The sequence below is a fragment of the Porites lutea genome, chromosome 5 (assembly GCF_958299795.1).
Source record: "Porites lutea chromosome 5, jaPorLute2.1, whole genome shotgun sequence".
NCBI lineage: Eukaryota > Metazoa > Cnidaria > Anthozoa > Scleractinia > Poritidae > Porites > Porites lutea.
This window is the reverse complement of record NC_133205.1, coordinates 39,267,873-39,287,945: the sequence shown is the minus strand read 5'-3', so window position 1 is coordinate 39,287,945 and position 20,073 is coordinate 39,267,873. Positions and strand designations below refer to the sequence as shown.

Genomic DNA, 20,073 nt, shown 5'->3' with positions numbered 1-20,073 from the left:
AATCGTGAAAACGCTCGTTGATGTTTCTTGGAGGCCAAAAATTCCCTAACAACGCGAGCTGGAGACAGGCAAACGCTAAGATGAAGTGCAAAGTGACATTATAACTTCCAGCTTTTGCGGTCGTTCTTATGAATTCTCCGTGCTGTGTAAAGTCTAAGTTCACGCGAAGGAGTCTTTCATCCTTTCTTATAGAGAGAAATAAAAGCGCCTAACTTGCGCTGCCTTGGCGCGGCCATTTAGAACAATGCCGATCGCCCAAGATCGTTTAGAACAACTTCAAGTTCTAAAGTTACTTCAGTCGGTTCGCAACGAGGATGTCGATCAAATCGAGAAGCTAACAACTCACGGAGTTCCTTATTTGATCAACTATTCTGGTAAGTGAAGGAAGTTCTTTATGTTAATACAAAATCAATTAACCCAGTAACTTGAGAAGAGCAGAGGTGTTATCGTCGCCATAGATTTTCGCGCGAGTATCTATTTGTTTGGGTTCTGCAGGGCGGGAAATTTAATAAACAAGAGTTTATTTTATTGAAGATTGCTTCATACAGATCAAGTTGCGATTAGAGATTTTAACAGCTGCATTGAAAAGATACTTTATCGCTGTATGCTGATGGAAACTTCCCACCAAAATCTAATTTTCCTTCAATCGCTTTCTGTAATTATAAGATCAGGTTCAAATTTCCAACATCGTGCGTACTGGGATTAAAACAGATTTAAATCTTGTCTGTCAATTTTACTCAGTGATTCTTTAACAGTCTGCTTTCTTTGTAATACATCGCAAGCATTTAGAAAGACACCTTTATTATAGATAAAGAGATTATTGGATTAGGAGATCAATAGTTAGGTCACAACGCCTTTTTACTTTGTTCAGCTCCAAAATAGACTCAAAACAGGCGACAGAACTGAATTTAGTAATTTTGTGATTTGCCCATTGTATGATATGCCTTACTGTCACTCATTTATTTAAGCTTATAAAGTGGGCCGTTAAATGGTAACGACACAGCTGAAGACAATTGACTGAATGTGTGCGGAACTTGCAAGTTTGAGCTAAACAAATGGTAGCCGGTCAAGTTTTCCTGATCCATTAAATGACCAAGAGTCCAAATAATCTGAATTTGTTGCATCTCTACATTTGCTTCCAGATGTAGAAGTTTTAAGTCAATAGGCACCAATTTACAAAGTACTAAAGAAATGAAAAAGAACATTGGTATCTTACGATAATTCATCTCTAACCTTCACAAAGCCATCATCAGAGCTGGAATTAAAACTGGGATACAGTTTCTGTAACCTGTGAGGAAACTTATAATAATAATATAATAATGATTTAGTATTTATTAGATGCAAAATAGCATTCAAATATATGATCTAATGCGCACAAAACTTTCCATTTAAGAACTACCAATATGTGTCTCACAGTTACCCTCAGGAAACTTGATGTGTCACTCAAGTAAAACCCTGCCAGGCTGGGTTAGAAACTGGTTGGTTGACCAGCCACAAAAACCCTGTCATGAAGGCTCCTGTGCCAATGACTCTCACAATCTCCAAACAGAGTGCTTGCCTGCGGGACAGGATACACATTCCTGGAAACATAAACCAAGCTTTAATCAAAATTTGTATTTACTTGTTAATCTAGAACCTGAGAATGGTGAGACAGGTCTTCATTTGGCTGCATGCAAGAATAATGAGAAGATGATCTCATTTCTTCTTGATCTTGGTGCAAGTCCAAACATGGTAGACTTGAAAGGGCGGAGTCCTGCTATGCGAGCAGCAGAGTTTGGCCATGTCCAGGCACTGACTCTTTTAACAGAGGCAGATACAGATTTGACAAGTAAGGAATTTAATATTTTTATTTGAATGAATTTTATACAAGAATAATTATTATTTGATTTGTCACTTGCTTATTTGATTATACCTCTTACAGTGTACACTGAAGCAGTTCGCTTAAATAAATGTGATAATTTTGTTTTATAATTTAATAACTGTGAAAGGTTTGAACCCAAGAAACTCAACCTACTTTTGAAATTTAGTATCAGCAAACATGATAACTTTTCTCTTTGACAGTCAGAGACGTTGAAGGGAAGGGAATACTCTTCTACTGTATCCAGCCTACAAAGCGTCATCTAGAATGTCTACAGATTGCCCTCAATCATGGTGCCAGTGTGAACTACGTGGTAGGTTTGATATAATATAGGTTTGATGTATAGTCAGTGGAGGCAAGGTCGTGTTCCCCTGTTGTGTTAGAGGAAACTCTTTGGAACGTCTTTGGGCATCTTTGGATATTATTGGACCCCTACAAAAAATCCTAGCACTCTCAGGATAAAATGTCACACCTCTAACTTAAAAAAAAATGCAGTTATATTAATGGTGCCAACTGCAATGTGAAACTTCCCTGTTTCAACCCTTTCTCCCACTTCAGTGTTCTCCTTATGAGGCGGTAACCGGTAAAATTTACCGCTTGAAGCAACACTTCTTATGCCTGCAACCAAGTGTTACTAAAATTTAAAAATAAATTGTTTCAAAAATATGCAAGTTGTGATCCAAGCCGATCCCTGCAAGAAAAGGAAGTAAATATGGAAAAACAAAAAGTATACACAGCTATTCTCCCTAATTACTTTACTAGGTGCTGACTGGCACCTTTCAAAGCACTGCAGGCTAACAATTTTTTCATGGGCCACTGTCCCAATTCTAAGCTTTTTCGACCGGCAGGAAAAGTTCGCAACTTCCGCGACTTGTGTTACTAAATTGACCCTAGCGGCAAAGGCAGCCCTCATTCGTAGAATTCTTTGTTTTGAGGTGTTTAAAATACTTTTTGAGTCAATTGGTTGACAGGATGCTCGAAAATAAAAGCCTTCATGATCGCGAAGCCCCTCCCCCGGCAGGAGAGTGCGCCTCTGGCACATATTTTTGGCCTTACCAGTCAAGAATGGTCCCTTACCTGCTAAGCTAAAATTTAGGGAGAACACTGCACTTGCTTTCCCTAAAACAACAAAGGTTCTCATAAGTTAGTATGAGGTTTCCCAATCCATAAGCTACTTTTAATTTTTATTTTAATTTGAATTCTTTTCCTTGCTTTTAAACTAGAGTAAAGATGGTCAGCCTTTACTGTTTGTGGCTGCAGAAGCTGGACTTGATGACATTGTAGCTGCACTTCTTATTGCTGGGGCAGATCCAAATAGTGTTCATGCAGTATGTTACAATTCAGATTTATATGAGCTTATAAATGATATATAATGCAGAGTACAGACCTCAATTAAGAAGAAGAAATTGCCTATGAACATACATGCAATGCAAGAGCCATAGATACGTGTACACAATGTCAGTGTAGTCAGGTTTTCCATACTGCTTTATGAATCTCGGTTTTCGCGTGACGTCACCAAAATTCAAGCTTAGGGAATTATTGATTCTTCTGTGTTTCTACTTTCATAAGGTATAAGCACAGCTAAACATTATTATTCATATAAATTTTTCAGGCCGAAAGGGTTCTTCATTTTGCAATAGAGGACACTTGAATTTCCAGGCTTTTGCGTGAAGTGGCATTTAATATAGCTGGCAGCCAGGAAAGCTCTTATTTGGGCTAAAAACGTTACTGATTTTTTGAGATTGGTTGGCATTTTTATTTTTGAAAACAGAGAATACAAGTGCAATCAAACTTTTTTCTGCAATTTTACTTTCCTTTTAAATGTTAGATAACTGGCCAGACAGCCCTTCACGCGGCCTGTGCAGCTGGAAGTGTAGGGTGTGCCAGGGAAATCTTGGAGGCTGGGGCTGACTATGATGCAGTAGACAGTGAAAATAACCATTCAGCCCACAAGTGAGTAGAAACTCATGATTTAAACTACCACCATGTTGATTTCAAATTCCAATTCCATAAAAACATTGCTATTTAGTTCTCCAGAAAGTACCTCCTTCCACTCCAACCCCTCAGATATCCTGCAGTCATCACTCATGTCTTTCAAGTTGTGACTTAAAATTTTTTAACTCATTTGGCAAAATTTGAAAGCAAGTTTTCCAGTAGTTGTGTTAAAAATGACACAACTGGGAGACAGACCAACCCAACAAACAGAACTAACTGAAAAGTCAAGTGGCATCAGTAAGACAAGAGTAAAAACAATGAAAAAGGAGTGTAAATTATGTCCAAGAGAAAACAAAATTCCAAAGTAAGTGGCACAGAAATGTTCAAATACCTTGATATAGGATCCAGGTTTTTGTAAGAGACTCAGGTGGTTGACTCCAATCAACCACAAAACAGAACATTGAGTTTAATTTGTCCTATGGTATTCACAAAACGTACATTGAGGGATGATGAAAAGGAACCTGTAAAAATGCAAAGTTCTCACAATGTACATGACATACATGATGTCACTCACTGGCAAGATGTACATGATATCACTCATATCACGGAAATGTTACCAGTAGGCCGTCAAGGTTAATGGCTAGCCACCCTATCCACCTCCCTGGATCCACCCCTACATTTTACCTAGCTACAGTTTGAGAATTAATGGTTCCTGCCACATGAAGCCATCGTTGGCCAATTCCTATAGAATAAACCCTGCAGTACTTGACATGAAAAAATTTTCAGACACCATACTGTGTACAGTTCTTAACTATGGTACCGCACAGTCATCTCTTGTCAATTACTCATTGTCCTTATGGGAATTAAACAAGTTTTTTTTTTTTTTCATAGGGCAGCTTTGAATGGGCACTTTGAAGTGATTCGAGTTTTGGCAGCTTATGGTGCTGATCTTGGTAAAGTTGCTTTGGATGGTAACACCTCTTTGCACTATGCTGCTCAACAGGGATTTGGACCCATATGCAAATTCCTGGCACAAAGAGGTCAGTTGGTTTATATCATTGCTATAGCTGTATGTTATTTTCTTTAAGAAGGCAATCATACACTGTAACTGTAACAGTCATGATCAGTTGGTTTAGCACTTGTCTGCAGAATGGTTTTGCAGGTTCTGTCCCTTGAGCTCCACAAATACTGATATACATGCAGGTCATGGATGATGTAAGTTGTAGAAATAGGAAACACTTGACAACATTGACTGAAATCAGATCTGTGAGCCTCCAAGAATGAGTACAGTCAGCTGTCTCTGAGATGGACACCTTTGGCACCAGACTGTCCATCTTAGAGAGGTGTCCGGCTTATAGAGAGTCAAGGTGACATTATTTTAAATTGTGCTGAACCCACTGGCAATGAATGCACATGTCTTTTAACTTGTACAAAACAGCTTAACCTGGAAGATTGTAAATTGAATTGTAAGAGAAAAGTGAAATTATTTTCTCACTATGCAATCAAAAATTCATCACAAGTAAACATTCGAGGCTCTGCAAACTGGAGCAAGACTACAATATCAAAAATTGTGTAATTTACTGTCAAGTACATCACCTACATTTCCATTTTGGGGTATTATTCACTGGTTATTAAAGCACTTCTTGATTGTCCATTGTCCATCTTAGAGAGGTGTCCGTCTTACAGAGATTATAGTTACAGTGGGTGTCTGTCTTGGAGGGTGTCCTTCTTATAGAGCTGTCTGTCAAGAGTGATTTGACTGTAACCATACCAAAATCTTGTTTCCACTGGTCACTTAAACTGATTTACAGTGTAGGTCGAAGTGGTTAAGTTCCTTTTGCAGAAATAGCGGTGAGCCCTCTGTCCAGTTGGGCGTGAACACATTACCACATAGCATCCTCAAGGAATATTTTGTGCTAAATGTGTTGACCCTTAGTTTTGAAAAAAAAAAAAAGAACTATAATTTGTGAATGTTTTTAGTACCTTTCTTTGCCTTTTCACACTTTTGGAGTTAGACACATTTTTTGAAACTTAATTTTTGACTGTTGAGTATTATTTAAATTTTTTTGAACGAGCATAATTCCTTCTTGCTAAACAGGTTGTCCATCAACATTAAAGAACAAAGAAGGAAAAACACCCAGACTGTTGGCAAAGGATAATGAGCATAAGGATGCTCTTAAAGAATGTCGTAAGGCAGAAAAACAGTCTGCTAAGTTGTCAAAAGGAGGAAGTAGAACAGGAGAGCCTTATGCTATCAGAGTAGGTATTATTGGAAGCCAGTGGTAACCACATTTTATTAACCTTTTACTCCCTGGTATCCATATGTAAATTCTATAGAATTATCTCCATACATTTCCTTAAAGAATCAGTGGAGAGAATTTGATTAAAGATCAAAGTATTTTCCTTTTAGGTTATCATGATGAATTCTGATTACCTTATCTCTTGATCATGTAGTAATATTGTAAGGAGAAAATTGATTTTTGTCACTTTGGTCAATTAGAAGGTTAAGGCTGCTGGTAGGGGTCTCATATAGAATTTTAGTAGCAGGAGAAAGGTGTAATGTTACAAGAGAATAATTTAAAAGATGCTCCACGTCTGTATAAAAAATAGTCTTAACATCAACAAGAGAATTCTGCATAACAATGAAGAATTCTCCGTCCTCCAATGCCCAATGAATGCCCTGCTGCAGTCCCTTGATCCAGTTGACCAGCATTATAGTAACCACAATTGGACCCAATGTTTAATACATGTACATAGTTATGTACAGATGATTGGAGGTTGATTGTTTAGTTTTGTTTTCTTCTGTTTTGTAGCTTTATGACTGGATCCAAGAACATGAGGAAAAAGTGCTGAACATTTTTTATCAGTTTGATCCAGAGGAGGAAGATGGGAGTAGACAAGGAAAAATAACTAAAGACAACTTTGTCATGTGTTTACAGACTATAAGTAAGTTTTTGAGTCAGCAAAAATACATGTTTGTAATTTTCTTTGCAGATTTAAAAGTTAGAAAATACTTGTTTACTTGAGATACATCTATTATTTCAGCCAGAACCAGTTGCCAAAGTACAGTAAAAACCTAAAAACAGTAAAAATATAAGATCGTGTTTAGCCAAGCAAGGTGACAAGCAGGGTTCCTATGTGGGTTACAGATACTTCATGTCTCAATATTTTTGCAACTGGTTGTTTGTTGCATTGAATGATATTATGAGACACTTGAAAGTTATTTTCTTGGACTGGTGTTTTTACAAATAACTATACAAATGTTTATCTATAACCCTTACAAAGTCAGTAAAAAAGAATTTTATATTCTGCTACAAGGTTTTTGTCCACTGAAAATTTAAAATTATGCAATTTCCTGTCCGTCTTAATCTGTAACATAGCTGTAGACATGTAATAATGAAGAAAGTCTAATAATTTACAGCTTGCCATTTGGGCAAGTTGTAGCTAGCATGTAGCTAGCCCAAAAATCATTTCAGCTAGTCCCAAAATTGTATTAAACATTTTGATGAGCAGGATTGATAACACAGTTCTTCGATCTAAAATTTAAATTAATTTCACTTGCCTGCCTGGCAAGTTTAAGAACAGAGGCAGGTACAGTGGACACCAGATCTTGTTGACACTTCTGAAGGAAGCTGTTGAGTTACATGTGGGCATTTACATGTACAGTACACCATATTCTTTCAACTCTACATTAACCTACGGTGGCAGAATTAGGCCCCCTCACCTCAACTACTGTTTTAACAAAGGAAAGACTATACATTTCTATTCAAGATTGGCGAAAACAAAGTTAGACTTTGTCGAAAGGAAACCTTATTCTAAATAAGTGCCTGGTCCAGGGTTGTCATTAAGAGCCGGGGGCCGGGGATTTTCCCGGGCTACTAAGAGAGCGGTCCCCCGGCTACTTTTATTGGAAAATATAAGAAAAATAGAACCAAAACAAATCCCTAGCCGTTTGATTTCCCGCCTACTTGTTGTATTTACCAGGCAACTTGAAATCTTAGTGACAGCCCTGCTTGTCGCATATCCAAGGAAACATTTGCTCTTTAAAAATAATTAACCCATAATTAATTATATATCTTGGGGACTATAACAGAAGTTTAACTTAATGTAGTACTAATACAGATGTATGTGTGTTTTTGTTGTCTACAGATTGTCCAGTAGATGTAGAGGATTTGAATAAACTGGCTCAAATTCATGACCCTAATAAAGACGATGCTTTAGATTATCCAATGTTTATTAGTTGTAAAAAATTTATTAGTAAGGTACGTATAAGGAATTTTGTCCTTGAGAAAACAACTTTTATTAAAAGCAAAGTTTAAGACTGATTATTTTCTGTACAAGCTATAATAATAAAGTATAAATGTGCAGAGAACATTTTCAGACTTTTGAAAACTAAAGTTAACCTTTTTTTTCCCTCTGTTGCAGCAATTTATGGTTGTAGTTGGAAAGGTATTGCTTTAAATTTATACAGTGTTTATTCTTTTAATTACCACTAACTTCTTAGTGAAACCTACCCTGCTGCACTTGTAGCTTTAATGAATGACAATAATATTATTGTTGATGATGATGATGATGATTTACATTAATCATTGATAGAGTGATAATGTCAATCACTTTTACAAGGCTAAAAAATATTAAAATAAAAAATGAATGCTCTCAAAAACTTTTGGTTTTAATTTTTCTTTTTCAATTTTTTGTGACCTTGTTAATTTTCTGTGCTGAGTTATTAGTCATACAGATTTTACATGTACATGTACATGTGTAGTGTTCTCTTTTGACATTTCTCTTACTTGGTGGTTTCTTATAGAAAAAAAAGAAAAAAGGCGGTGGAAAAAAAGGGAAGAAGAAGAAGGTAACTGTTTGCTTAAAGTATAATGGCTACATGGTTGGATAGTGCAGTGTTTTTGTGCACTGACTTTTTCATCCCTTTATTTGGGAGTGTTGCGAGAAATAGTTTTGGGCATGAACTAAATCATAAATCTGTAGGTCCACTGAAAAATGTGAAAAATCACCTTTGAACAGCAAAGGAAAAACATTATTCCCTTTCCAATCTGCATTTACAAAACCGTGAAGAAAAGTGTGAGATAGGTGAGTTGTTCTGGGCTAAAGAAGAATAGTGCAATGTTTTTTAAATGAAAATGTTTCGCAGGAAATTGTAGGAAATTCCCATGAAGTCAAAGTGAGTGCAAACCCTACAGCAAGAATTATTGTATCCTACCTACAAACTGTTTTTTCACCATTCACTATGAGGTTTCTGTTGTAAGGCCTCAAACTTCAGTATGAGCCAGGTTTTTTTAACAATGCAATATTCTTCTTCTTAGTAAGTAACTTTAAATAATAGGCAGAACTTGCTGAGTACCTTGACTGTTAAAAGATTCTTTAACCCTGTGAAGGTCGTTAGTAACTAGTTTTAACTAAAGTACATGTGTGACAACTAGTTTTGACTATAAGGTTTTTATTTTTCAGGGTAAGACGAAAATCCCAGTTCCTATCTGTACAGCACCAGATGGTCCTCGGACGAGACATGGAGGCCCTCCAGCTGATTATGTGGAGAGATATATGGTGTGTGTATCATCCTGTAATAATGTCAAAACAACTCTGACATGCTTGAATGTGGTGACCAACAAGTTGGTTGCATGAACATGTACAAAGTTGTCATTTTGTTATTCTAAACCAAGTGCTTTTTTAACCCCCTAATGTAAAGTAAGTCACTAGACTGGGCCCTGCTAGAAGACAGCTTCTTAAATTTGAAATTATGCCAGGTGGTTTTTGCCAGCTGATGGAGTGAAATAATGTGCTTACCTCATTATAGGAAATTAACGCTCCATGGAATTAAGGTATTGGAAATTAACGCGACTTAAATTAACGCGAATTTAATGGCAAACAACTTTCGAATAAAGAAAATTAACGCGAAAGAGTAGGTAGGATTTCACAATAAAGGAAATTAACGCGATTAAGACACAGTTGGTGGTGACAACTGGAAATCTATCTTGCCCAAAATCAAAGGAGAAAATATTCACATCAAATCTGACAGCGACAACGATGAAGATGAACTCGAAATATTGTAAAGCTTCGCCTTTTTGTGAAAGATGAAAAATAAAGGGTAAATGGAAAGAAAGAAAGCTTATAGTTATTGTTTTTTGGGGGTCAAGAATGTCTGGACAGGTTCCAAAATTGGTGTGAAAATACTGGAAATTAAGAGTGCGGAAATTAACGCGGCACTTAATCAACGTCGCGGAAATTAACGCTCAACAAAATTAACGCGACTTAAATTAACACGAATTTTAACGATTCGCGTTAATTTCATGGAGTGTTAATTTCCTATAATAAGGTATTTTTTCTCTACCTTAGCATTGTTAATCACATTTTCAAATTTCATGTTCCTACTGTTAAAGATATGAATTTCCATATCTTCACTAAATTAATTCTTAAAGGGCTATCTATTTGGATCAGTATACTATGTGTTAATGCACATTTTGTTGAATTACATCCACAGCATTTCACCGACAACACCAGATTCGATAGAGACAATCCGCCATCACATCCAATACAAGATGATTCTTCATGGTATCTCAATTTTCCAGGTTTGTACCCAATCTAATTTAAAATATTAATTTAAAAATCTACTACTAACGATAGTCCACAGAACTACAAAGAAGCAACACGAAACAAATGAGTTTCTAGTTTACATTTAAGTTAGTTTTAGTTTTCTAATTTCAGCGGTTCTACATTCATGAGGAGTAGATATCTTCTTTTTAGGATTGGCAATGCTTATGTGCTCAAAGTAACACACAGCCACTAAAAGATTCACTGATAGGGACATGCGATATTGTTCTAACTATTTTTTGTGGATAGAATCGTATGGCATTTTCTTGTCTCTTGAAGAAATTAATAAAGATAGAAATAGCCAAAATTTACAGTTTAATGTTTTTAGACATATAGCCAATATTTGTCCTTTGCAAATTTTACCAATTTCGATTGCTCAGGAGTTAGCCATCTTTGTGAAAACTATTGGTATCCTCATTAGTTGTTTATTACGGACCTTTCCAAGATAATGTGTCGAAGCTATTTAACAATCTACCAGAAACAATAAGAAACTGTAAAGATTACAGAACCTTTTTAAGACTTTCAAGGAATTTTTTTATGTAACAGAGTACAGAGTGATTAGATAGTTTTAATATAATTTCGATTCTCTTAATCCTACACTTCTACTTCTAATTGTATATTGCATAATTTGTTATTAACTTAATTTGATTTCTTTTTTAATTGTAATTGATGTACTTTAACAGGGAAGAGCCACCCAGTGGATCTGTTAATAAACCGTTATTATTATTATTATTATTATTATTATTATTATTATTATTATTATTATTATTATTGTTATTATTATTATTATTGCGATCATATCGAAGCCCACAAAGGCACTGTTTTGAGCCTCTCCCCCCTTCCCATGGTTGGAAATGGCTATCAGTTGACGGCTATCGAAACCCTCAACATCTGTCAAAATCAAATTTTGGCCTCGTCTGAAGAACTGTTATGTTTTTTTTCTAAAATGTCAAGTGTTTTTAGAGGTATATGAAGGGGAAAACACGGCACACGTCTCAAAACCAAACTAATGTACAGCAGCAAAACGTGTACTTAATTCAACTATCTTTTTTATTAAATTCGCTCATAAACAGGATTTAAATGTCTTTCAGATATTACTTACATGAATATTAGTGATGCTGCGAAGGTAGGCGATGTAGAGACACTGAAATCAGCATTTGCCAGAGGAATACCTGTTGATCAACGGGATAAGTACTACAAGACACCACTTATGGCCGCCTGTGCGCATGGAAACATTAATGTAGCTCGGTATTTGATACAGATCGGGTAAGTAAACTGGAAAATCAAGATTTTTACTCACTGCTACTGCTTATATTGGCCATTGAGATTTTTGAGAATAGAAACTCTGTTTTTGTCAACACTGATAAATTTAAATGCCTGCAGGCAAAGTTTCAGCTCTGACAGACAGTTACGAGAAAAAGATTAAACATTCGACTTCTTCATCTCCTCTTCTTAAAGCTTGCTTGAGATTAATGTTCGAAAAATTTGTCAATGAAAGTGATGCTAAGTGAATTTTCCTGGGTTCCGTAAAGCACTTTCTCTTATACAATTGCCAGAAGTGTCATGGCAGCAATTAGGTTTAAAATTCTAAAGAGCAAAGGTAGCTTCATTTTTTGTCTAAATTTTATTGTGATATGAAACGATTTCCATTGTTGATTATTAAGAGAAGCATTATTTTATGTTCTGTTGTACAAGATAAGTAAATGACTTTCTAGCACCAGTGAACGACTTCTGATTTCTTTCTTTACTTTGGTTTTCGTTTTCCAGTGCTGATATCAATGCTCGAGATAACTTCAAGTGGACGGCACTGCATCATGCTTGCCACTCGGGGCAGATTGATCTTGTCCAGTTACTTCTTGAACATGGAGCAGAAATGGATGCACAAACAATTAACGGTGGAACACCTCTGATGAGAGCTATAGAGAGCTCAAGAGAATCTGTTGTCGAATTCCTCATTTCTAAGGGGTATGTTTGAAACTTGTGCTTAAAAATTAAAACCTAGATGGTCATGTTATTCTGGGATTAACCATTTCAGAACCAAAAGGGCTTTTGATTGATTTATCGTGGATGGAACGCGGTTGTGACAGGCATCCCAGACTTCACTGATGAGTAGGTGAGCAGCAGCTCACGTATAGCCTGAGATCGTGCCCTCTCTCTATCAATGGCCAATCAATCTCTTTCAAGTGCCACTCTTCCAACATCTGTAAGTGACATAATTATCGAAAACATCCTGTATATCTCTTTCCCACTGCCTTCTTGGTCTTTCTGCTTTCCCATCTCTCTTTCCCTCTAAGATAATCGTTCTCAAGCCCTAACTTCTTTTCAAATGGCCAAAATACATCAGCTTTTGTTTCTTTATTTAGACTTCTAACCATTGATCTTCCACTTTGAGTTCCTCCCTTGATGACTGTATCATTACTTTTATGTTTCTCTGGCAGGTTCTTTCTTTCCTGCTCTTCTCAAAAAGAGTTGTCTTACTGATACAAAACTGCGATGCAAATATCTGATATCTGGCGTGTGGATTGTGCTATGCCGGTTGCCAGATTGGCACAGAAAACTGTCCAGCTAACCAACCACCAATATTTTATCTCACTAGAACACAACCTAAGTTTATTTAATTTTTTCCTTCACTGTTTCCTTTTGTTTCCCTTTTTTTAGTGCTAAAGTTCAGCTAGAAAACAAGAAAGGTCACACTGCGTTAGATGTGGCGAAAGCTTACGCCGATCCTCGAGTGGTAGCCATTGTACAGAAAAGATGGGATGAGATACCTCCTCCAGTGGATAAAAAGAAACGTAAGTAAAACGAATATAAAGAGCTTTTTATTGCAATAATTAAAGTGGTTTTTCCGTCAGTATCGTCATTTCAAAACCAGAACAATTACTGTGGCGAATAGACTTTGGAGAACATGATCTCGTGCTTCGATACCACTTAGCAATGACTCACTGGATGGCAAGCCATCCAAGCGTTCATTCATTCTAGTGCGATCGGGCGAACCATTTGTAGTCTGATTTTTCTGTTAAAAATAAAACGAAATGACTGGACAAAATCGCACTCAAAGCTTTGTCATCTAAATGAACCCTTGGATGGCTTGCCATCCAGCGAATCGTTGCTTAGTGGTAACCAAGCACGTGACTAAGTGCTGCAAAGGGCCAATCGGAGCAGATAATTACAACCATTTAGGACTCAAAGTAAAGGCAAATTAAGCCAATCACAAACCAAAGCATTTGTGTAGTTACTCAGGACACCTAGTTTGAACTGGTTTGAAATGCCACCAGCCGCCCCCTTTCTCTATGATTTTTTGGATCTTAATTTTAAATAATGTAAACAGTCCTTAGTGAATGTGAATCGTATGCTTAGCATCCTGTCAGTACACTTAAGAAGCGCTATCACTCGATCTATTACGTGAAAAAATTATTTCGGGGAATGTTGGCAGATGCATCTTCATTGTCCGCTTTTAATTTGCACTGGCTTTTTCTTTCCTCTATATTCCTGTTATTTTCTTCGGGTAATGTTGCTGTTCTGTACCCAAGGTTCTTTTTTTATCTCTACTGTACATTTTCATTAACACTTTCTTCATTTTTCTGTCTCTTAAGGCTTCTCTCTCGCCTTCTTACCAACTTCAAACCTTTACAAACTCAGGAGAACTCTTTCGACCAGTGGCTCAACTGAGGAATCTTTCTATGCGTCAAGCCCTGACACTTTGTCTTCTGACAACTTGTGCCTTTTCTATTGGGGACTGTCCTCGGGTCCCCAGAAAGCCTTTTGGTTTGAGTATCTTTACGACAGTTAAAGTAACACGAGGGACGTAAATTTCTGTGGAGTCAGTGAGTGTTTTTGCTACAAGGTTGAAGCGGTACAGGTCGGGTTAATTATCGTCTTGATGATATTTTCTCGGGCTAAGCTTTCTATTTAGTCGTCTTTGTATATATATTTTTTTGTTAGTTCCTCTACTTGATTCAAATATCTTCTGCATGTACTGTAAAATATTCACTCAACAAAAAACAATCGGCAGCCGGCTAAAAAATCCCCACAACTGGCGATCATGAGAGAAGTGCAGCTCCTAACCAGCGAGCCATACGCAACGCACTCATATAGGCAACCGGTAGGTCGGTGTTTACTTGTGTGTAGTTATGACAGCTAATGTTGCTTTTGTGCTGCTATCATCCGCTTTGCTTTGTCGTCAAGTATTTGCCTTGTTGCACCTTTTTGCACGCGTAGCCTTTCTTCATAGCCACCGAGGTTTGGTGTCACAGAGAAACAAAACCAACGTTACTGCGTGTATCACTGGGCCAAACAACAAACCTCTATGCAGTCAAGTTAGTTCGGCAGACGACAAGTCAAGGTGAATGAAGCACACAGACCCTACCCAGACCTGAGGCGTCCCAGTGATGTTTGCGCATCTTTCCTCACCAGGGAAATTTGCACCCCGGCCAAAGTCCAAGGCGCAGTCCAGTGACGCGGAAGGGCTTGGAAACGAAGGCGATGATGACCAAGAAGGGCCTGGTGACGACGATGACGATGGCGGTGACGATGGCGGGGACTGAGAACGAGCGAGAATTTCTTTAGTAGCTACATCAAAAATTGTCTTTTAAAAAGAAACAGTAGTTTATTCTTGTATTCCTCTATAGAACGGGGATTCTGTGACAGCTTTTTTAAAAAAACTTGTTTAACGCTGATAGTAAAGCTATGTCCACACGAATCCGGATATTTTTGAAACCGCATATTTTTTATTTGGATTCTTGGGGACGTCGACCTTGAACCGCTATTCACCACTTGCACATCTCCCAAAATGCACCTTATTTCCACCCAAAATTTTGCATAAGCATTGTTTTCAATTTCCCTTGGGACGGCTGTAATACCCAAGGAGAAATGGAAAACAAGGGTTATGCAAAATTTTGGAGGGCAAACAAGCTGTGTTATGGGAGATGTGCTATGGCGAATGGAGAGAGGTTTCGAAACAATGCTGTTTAGGTGAGCAGACTCATTGGTTTCGTGAGGGCAGAGGCTCGATTTGTGTTAAAAAAAGTGTGCGGTTTCGAAAACAGCCGAATTCGCGTTGATGTAGCCTAAATTTATTGATAGCATTTTGTGTACATGTGTTAGGATGTGAGACGTCAGTTCTGTTCTTTATCACTGACCTTTATTGTTTTGTTTGCAATTTAGCATTGGAATTAGGTTTTAGCATTCCATCCATTGTTGTCATCTGTAACCGACCTCTGTAAACTAGAATAGGATTGTTGATCGAATGTTCCCTAAGAAATATTCTCAATTTTCGATGTCCTTAGACACAGGGATATTTAATAAAATAATAAAAGTGAATTTATTGTATTTTCTTCGCCTGCTCTTGTGTTGTGCTATGCCTAGATTTATTTTTTGGTATTCCTTTAAAAACCTTTAAAAAAAAACATTGGAGTCATAATGGTTCCGTTTTATTTAAACTTTCTCGACCACTATAACTCAAGTATGAGTGTTTGCCTTTTGCTGTTGATGGTCAGGATGAAAACGGATTGTAACCTGAAAACCTTACACCAACTTTTTAAAGGGAAACTCCTGTGTTGTCGAAAAATGACCAAAAAGGATCATACTTTGTTTTCCCTTTTACAGAGTCATCATTCATTTTGCACAGATAATACTTGGTTATAATTTGTTTACATCTTGGACAAAAAATTACTGAATTCACTGTGGCAAAGCCCCTTTATGGCTTGGAGTATGCGGTGCGACATACCAAGCCACTAACCTTCAAAATGAAAAATTTGAAGGTTAGTGGTTAGAATCTTTCACACACGAATAAGGCCTACTTTTCCTGAAGAATCAAACGCTATGCGATAAAGTGACTGTTAACTGGTAATAACTAAAGTTTTGGGATTCCGGGCGAGATCTATGCAAGAGCTCCAACTCCAATGCTGTGCTTTGCGTACGTGTCACGTGCGCCAGAAAAGGTCCAAACGGGCGTGATCAGATTGCGTTATATGCATTCCGTTCATTCTTAGTGGAAGTCTAAACTAATGCTTGCTACAAACATGCTGCGCATGTGTAATAACCTGGAGATTAGGTTTGCGGGCTCCTCTGGTCGCCTGCAACATACATTTCCGAGTTGGTCCAAGCCTTTCAAAGCGAGTCTAAGTGCGAAACCATTGATATGAAAACGATTTTTTATTTTCATGGAAATAAGATGCATTTTCACAAGAACGGTTTTTTGCACGTAGCCTCATTTTAAAAGTGAGAGCGTTTGGAACTCGTAAATGGCCCATTAGAATATGCTTTGTTTTCAGATGTAATTTGTCACTGCTGGCACGTTTCTGCCGTTTCCTAAAATTCTTGCTTGTGCTTATTGTACATTGTAAATGTAGGGGAATGTGTTGTGACACATATGCAGTGGAAAGTGGTAACGTTCAGCACATTGCACTTTTTTACTTGTATGCTATAGGTGGTGGAAGCCCGCGAAAGAAAGCACCAAAGTCAGCAGGTTCTTCTAAGACACACATGCCTAGTGTAAAGACACCAGCAGATAAAAAGCAGGAAGAGGTTAGTTGTAGTAATTGCCTTAAAAAAGCAGATCGTCTTTAGTTGAGAATTGACTGGATTTTTAGGAATTTTGGGCTATATTCTGCATCACACCCCCCTTTCCCCCTTAAATTTTGTTACATGTCCATGTCAATAATCATTTCGGGTGCTTGATTTGGCTTCGTTAAGTATTTGGCGTGTCATATCCACTTAGGTTTCGTCGTGGTAGGTACCTTATGTTCTTTTATTATATAAAGACCAATGAAATACCAGGTGAGCTTTCTCGCGAAAATTTGATATCTTCACATATGAAGATATCACCGTTGCTATGGCTTCATAATAAATCGCTCCTTTCACACCAAAAAAGCTATTAAAGTGAAATGGTTTGGTATTTCATTGGTGTTTATATAATAAATAGAACATTACATGGCCGCTTGGAGATACGAAATTTTTCTTCTCGTGTTGACAAAATATTTCACCCGTTCGCTGCGCCCACTCGTGAAATATTTTTCAACACTCGAAGAGAAATTTCGTATCTCCGTGCGGCCATGTAATATCCTCTATGTATTTCGCAAGACAAACTTGAAATGTCTTGTCTTTTTTTAGCCTCCATCCTCAGCACCACTTCCTGGTGTGACAGCTGTACGGAAGTCTTCGGTTTTGCGTGCAGCATCCGCTTTGGGAATCATCAATGAAAAACCACAGCCCATAATATACACTCCGCGGAGAGCCTGGGTATCACAACCAACCACTGTAAGTCAGACTAGCATTAGGCACCTGGTTTGCAAAGAAGCTTATCAATTCGAGCGCTGCAAAATTAATAATAAGTTGATTTCAACTGCTCCAAGGTGGTCAGAGCAGATGGTATACAAATGTATTGAACTTGTTTGCACAAGACGTGTTACATTTGATAAGTAATTGTTATCATTTTGTTCCGGACTTTATTAACTGCCCATAATTTGTATCTGTTTTTTTCTTTTCGTTCAGCTAATTTTATCGTAAAGTGATTCTGCGTTTTCTTCAATTGTCAGATCTAGCAGCCATCTGCTCGTTTCTGAGCTCATGCACGAGCAAAGTTACTCAAATGTTCCAACAATATAAGGCCACGCCCCTGATAGCACTGTTAATGATCTCAGACGACAGCCGACATTTTGCGACGTCACCCCTAGTTTCCCTGTGAAGTGACGTTTTAGAAACGAGGGTATAAATTCCATCCTGAGGACGCCTCACTACGCAGATGTGGGCAGTTCTGTGCTCGTTTCTTAGACGTCATTTCGCGGAAAAAACCAGTGGTGGCGTCGCGAAATGTCGGCTGTATTTTTCAGCTTTAACCAATCATATCATTCTCAATCAACAAACTGGTGTATTCCATTTCTTCTCGTTTTGTCAACAGGACGATCTATTGCGTGGAAGAGAAATTCGTAGACTTAGATATGGAACTGATATCGACTTCACAGATTACAAACCACCATTTCAAAAGCATATTACTTTAAAAGCGCAAGCTTTGGAAGCGGAAGACAATTAAAGAATACCGGTAACTGGAGAACATGGAGAAAGAAAGAATGTCATCAAGTGACTGGACTGAAGGCCGCCCTTCCCGCTTGCCTGGTATCAGGCTCCGTGGTGGAACAAAGGCAAGTAATGGAGTAAACAGCTTAAAGGAATACAGAATCGGCGAGCGAAGCAAGAAAGACGTGGGGGACTAGAGAGTCCTTAAACACCCGCATGATTCGCCCCTTTTTGCAATACAGTGACAGGACTGAAAGCCGCCGTTTCCCTTGCCTGGGATCAGGCTGCGTAGTGGAAAAAAGGCAAGCAGTGGCGTAAACAGCATAAAGACATACAGAATCGGCGAGCGAAGCAAGCCGAGCAGGGGACTAGGAAGTCCTCAAACCCCTGCATGGTTCGCTCCTTTATTCCGGCTTGGTTGTTATTCGTCCTTTTTCCCTCCTAAGGATCCTGGTCTCAGTCTACCTTTCCGTCAAGGGGTTTTGTCTTCAATACGAATGGAAGCTGCTTGTAACACACAGAACCTAGTTAAGTTAATTTTCGTGAATGAAATACAATTGTTGCAGGCCAACAATTATCCCTTCAAAGTTACATTTTTATAATCGCAGGGTTTTAAGTACAATTTGTTTTTTTTTGTATGGCTCTCGGATTTTATAGATTTTCTTGGTTCGTTCTCTCTTTTAAATGCTTTTATCTTTTAGCCCATAGAAAATTAGAATATTAAGTATACTTAGAGTTTTGTAAATATTTCCGTGATTGATTAAATTTCCCGGTTTTAAGAAACTGTAGATGTTGATTTACCTTGCTTCCGGGCGTTGCTTACTTGTACACTTTAAAGCGATAAAGATGCAATTTAAAGAAAGATAGATATTAAAATAATTATTCAATGCCAGTGTACAAAGTTATTTCAAAATTTCGCAGAAAGTCATATCCGTTTTTTATTAGGGAGCTCAAGCGCGCAATCACAACCCACGACGGCGACGGCAACAAGAACGTCAAAAAAGCAATAGATTTAGTGGTCAAATCAACGGGCGTTTTCCACTTACCAAAAGTTTGTGGACATTTTGGAGGAAATGTCCGTCGCGTGAAGAACGCCTGGTTGCATTCGTTCCCTTTTCCGTCCACAAAATCAAAATGGCGGCCCAGATATGGCTTGTGTCAACTTGTGAAGACCCATAATTGGAACACACTTTTTATAGGATAAGTTTCCAACGAGAAAAAGAGCCAGTTTTTCAAAATTCCACTTATTCCCTGGAATTTCTGGAATTTTCCAGTGGAACGCCGGATAAACGTGTGTTCCATTTATATTTCCAACCGAAATTTCCGAAATCTCTATAAAATGGAAAGCGCCTGACAACTTTACTCGTGCATCACAGTTGAACATTTTTTGACGTCACTTTACGACGAAGACATGAAATTTGTTTTTGCGACTTTTCAGGGTGGACATGGACCTCTCAAATTTATCGCCTTTGAAAAATCGAAGAAAAAAGAACGTTACTTTCCTTTTTGGTGAGGTTTTCGTTGATGTCGCCGTTGTTGTTGCTGAAGTTTCATATTATTTTCAACCAGGACCTCCTGTTTCAACTCAACTGACGTCGCCTTCGCAAGCTAGTCCCGAGTTATAAAATTAACTTTTCGTCAATTTTTCTTTATTTTTTATC

The 20,073-nt window shown here is 37.8% G+C and overlaps 1 protein-coding gene across 2 annotated transcripts; it reads left to right on the top strand.

The window, feature by feature from the left end:
* Positions 1–29: 29 nt before the first annotated feature.
* LOC140937410 (ankyrin repeat and EF-hand domain-containing protein 1-like) lies at positions 30–19,491 on the top strand. 2 transcript variants are annotated; one of them, XM_073386967.1, is made up of 19 exons: positions 30–374; positions 1,634–1,828; positions 2,062–2,171; positions 3,082–3,186; positions 3,687–3,811; positions 4,685–4,833; positions 5,892–6,052; positions 6,607–6,739; positions 7,943–8,055; positions 8,219–8,242; positions 8,601–8,645; positions 9,260–9,355; positions 10,290–10,377; positions 11,491–11,665; positions 12,167–12,364; positions 13,058–13,191; positions 16,827–16,924; positions 17,510–17,656; positions 18,297–19,491. In XM_073386967.1, exons 1-19 carry the CDS (start codon positions 245–247, stop codon positions 18,426–18,428), a joined length of 2,358 nt encoding a protein of 785 aa, XP_073243068.1. In that variant the 5' UTR covers positions 30–244; the 3' UTR covers positions 18,429–19,491. The 2 variants fall into 2 exon arrangements, with proteins under 2 accessions (XP_073243068.1, XP_073243069.1); XM_073386968.1 differs by lacking the exons at positions 16,827–16,924; positions 17,510–17,656; positions 18,297–19,491 and adding an exon at positions 14,813–15,193.
* The last annotated feature ends 582 nt before the right edge of the window (positions 19,492–20,073 follow it).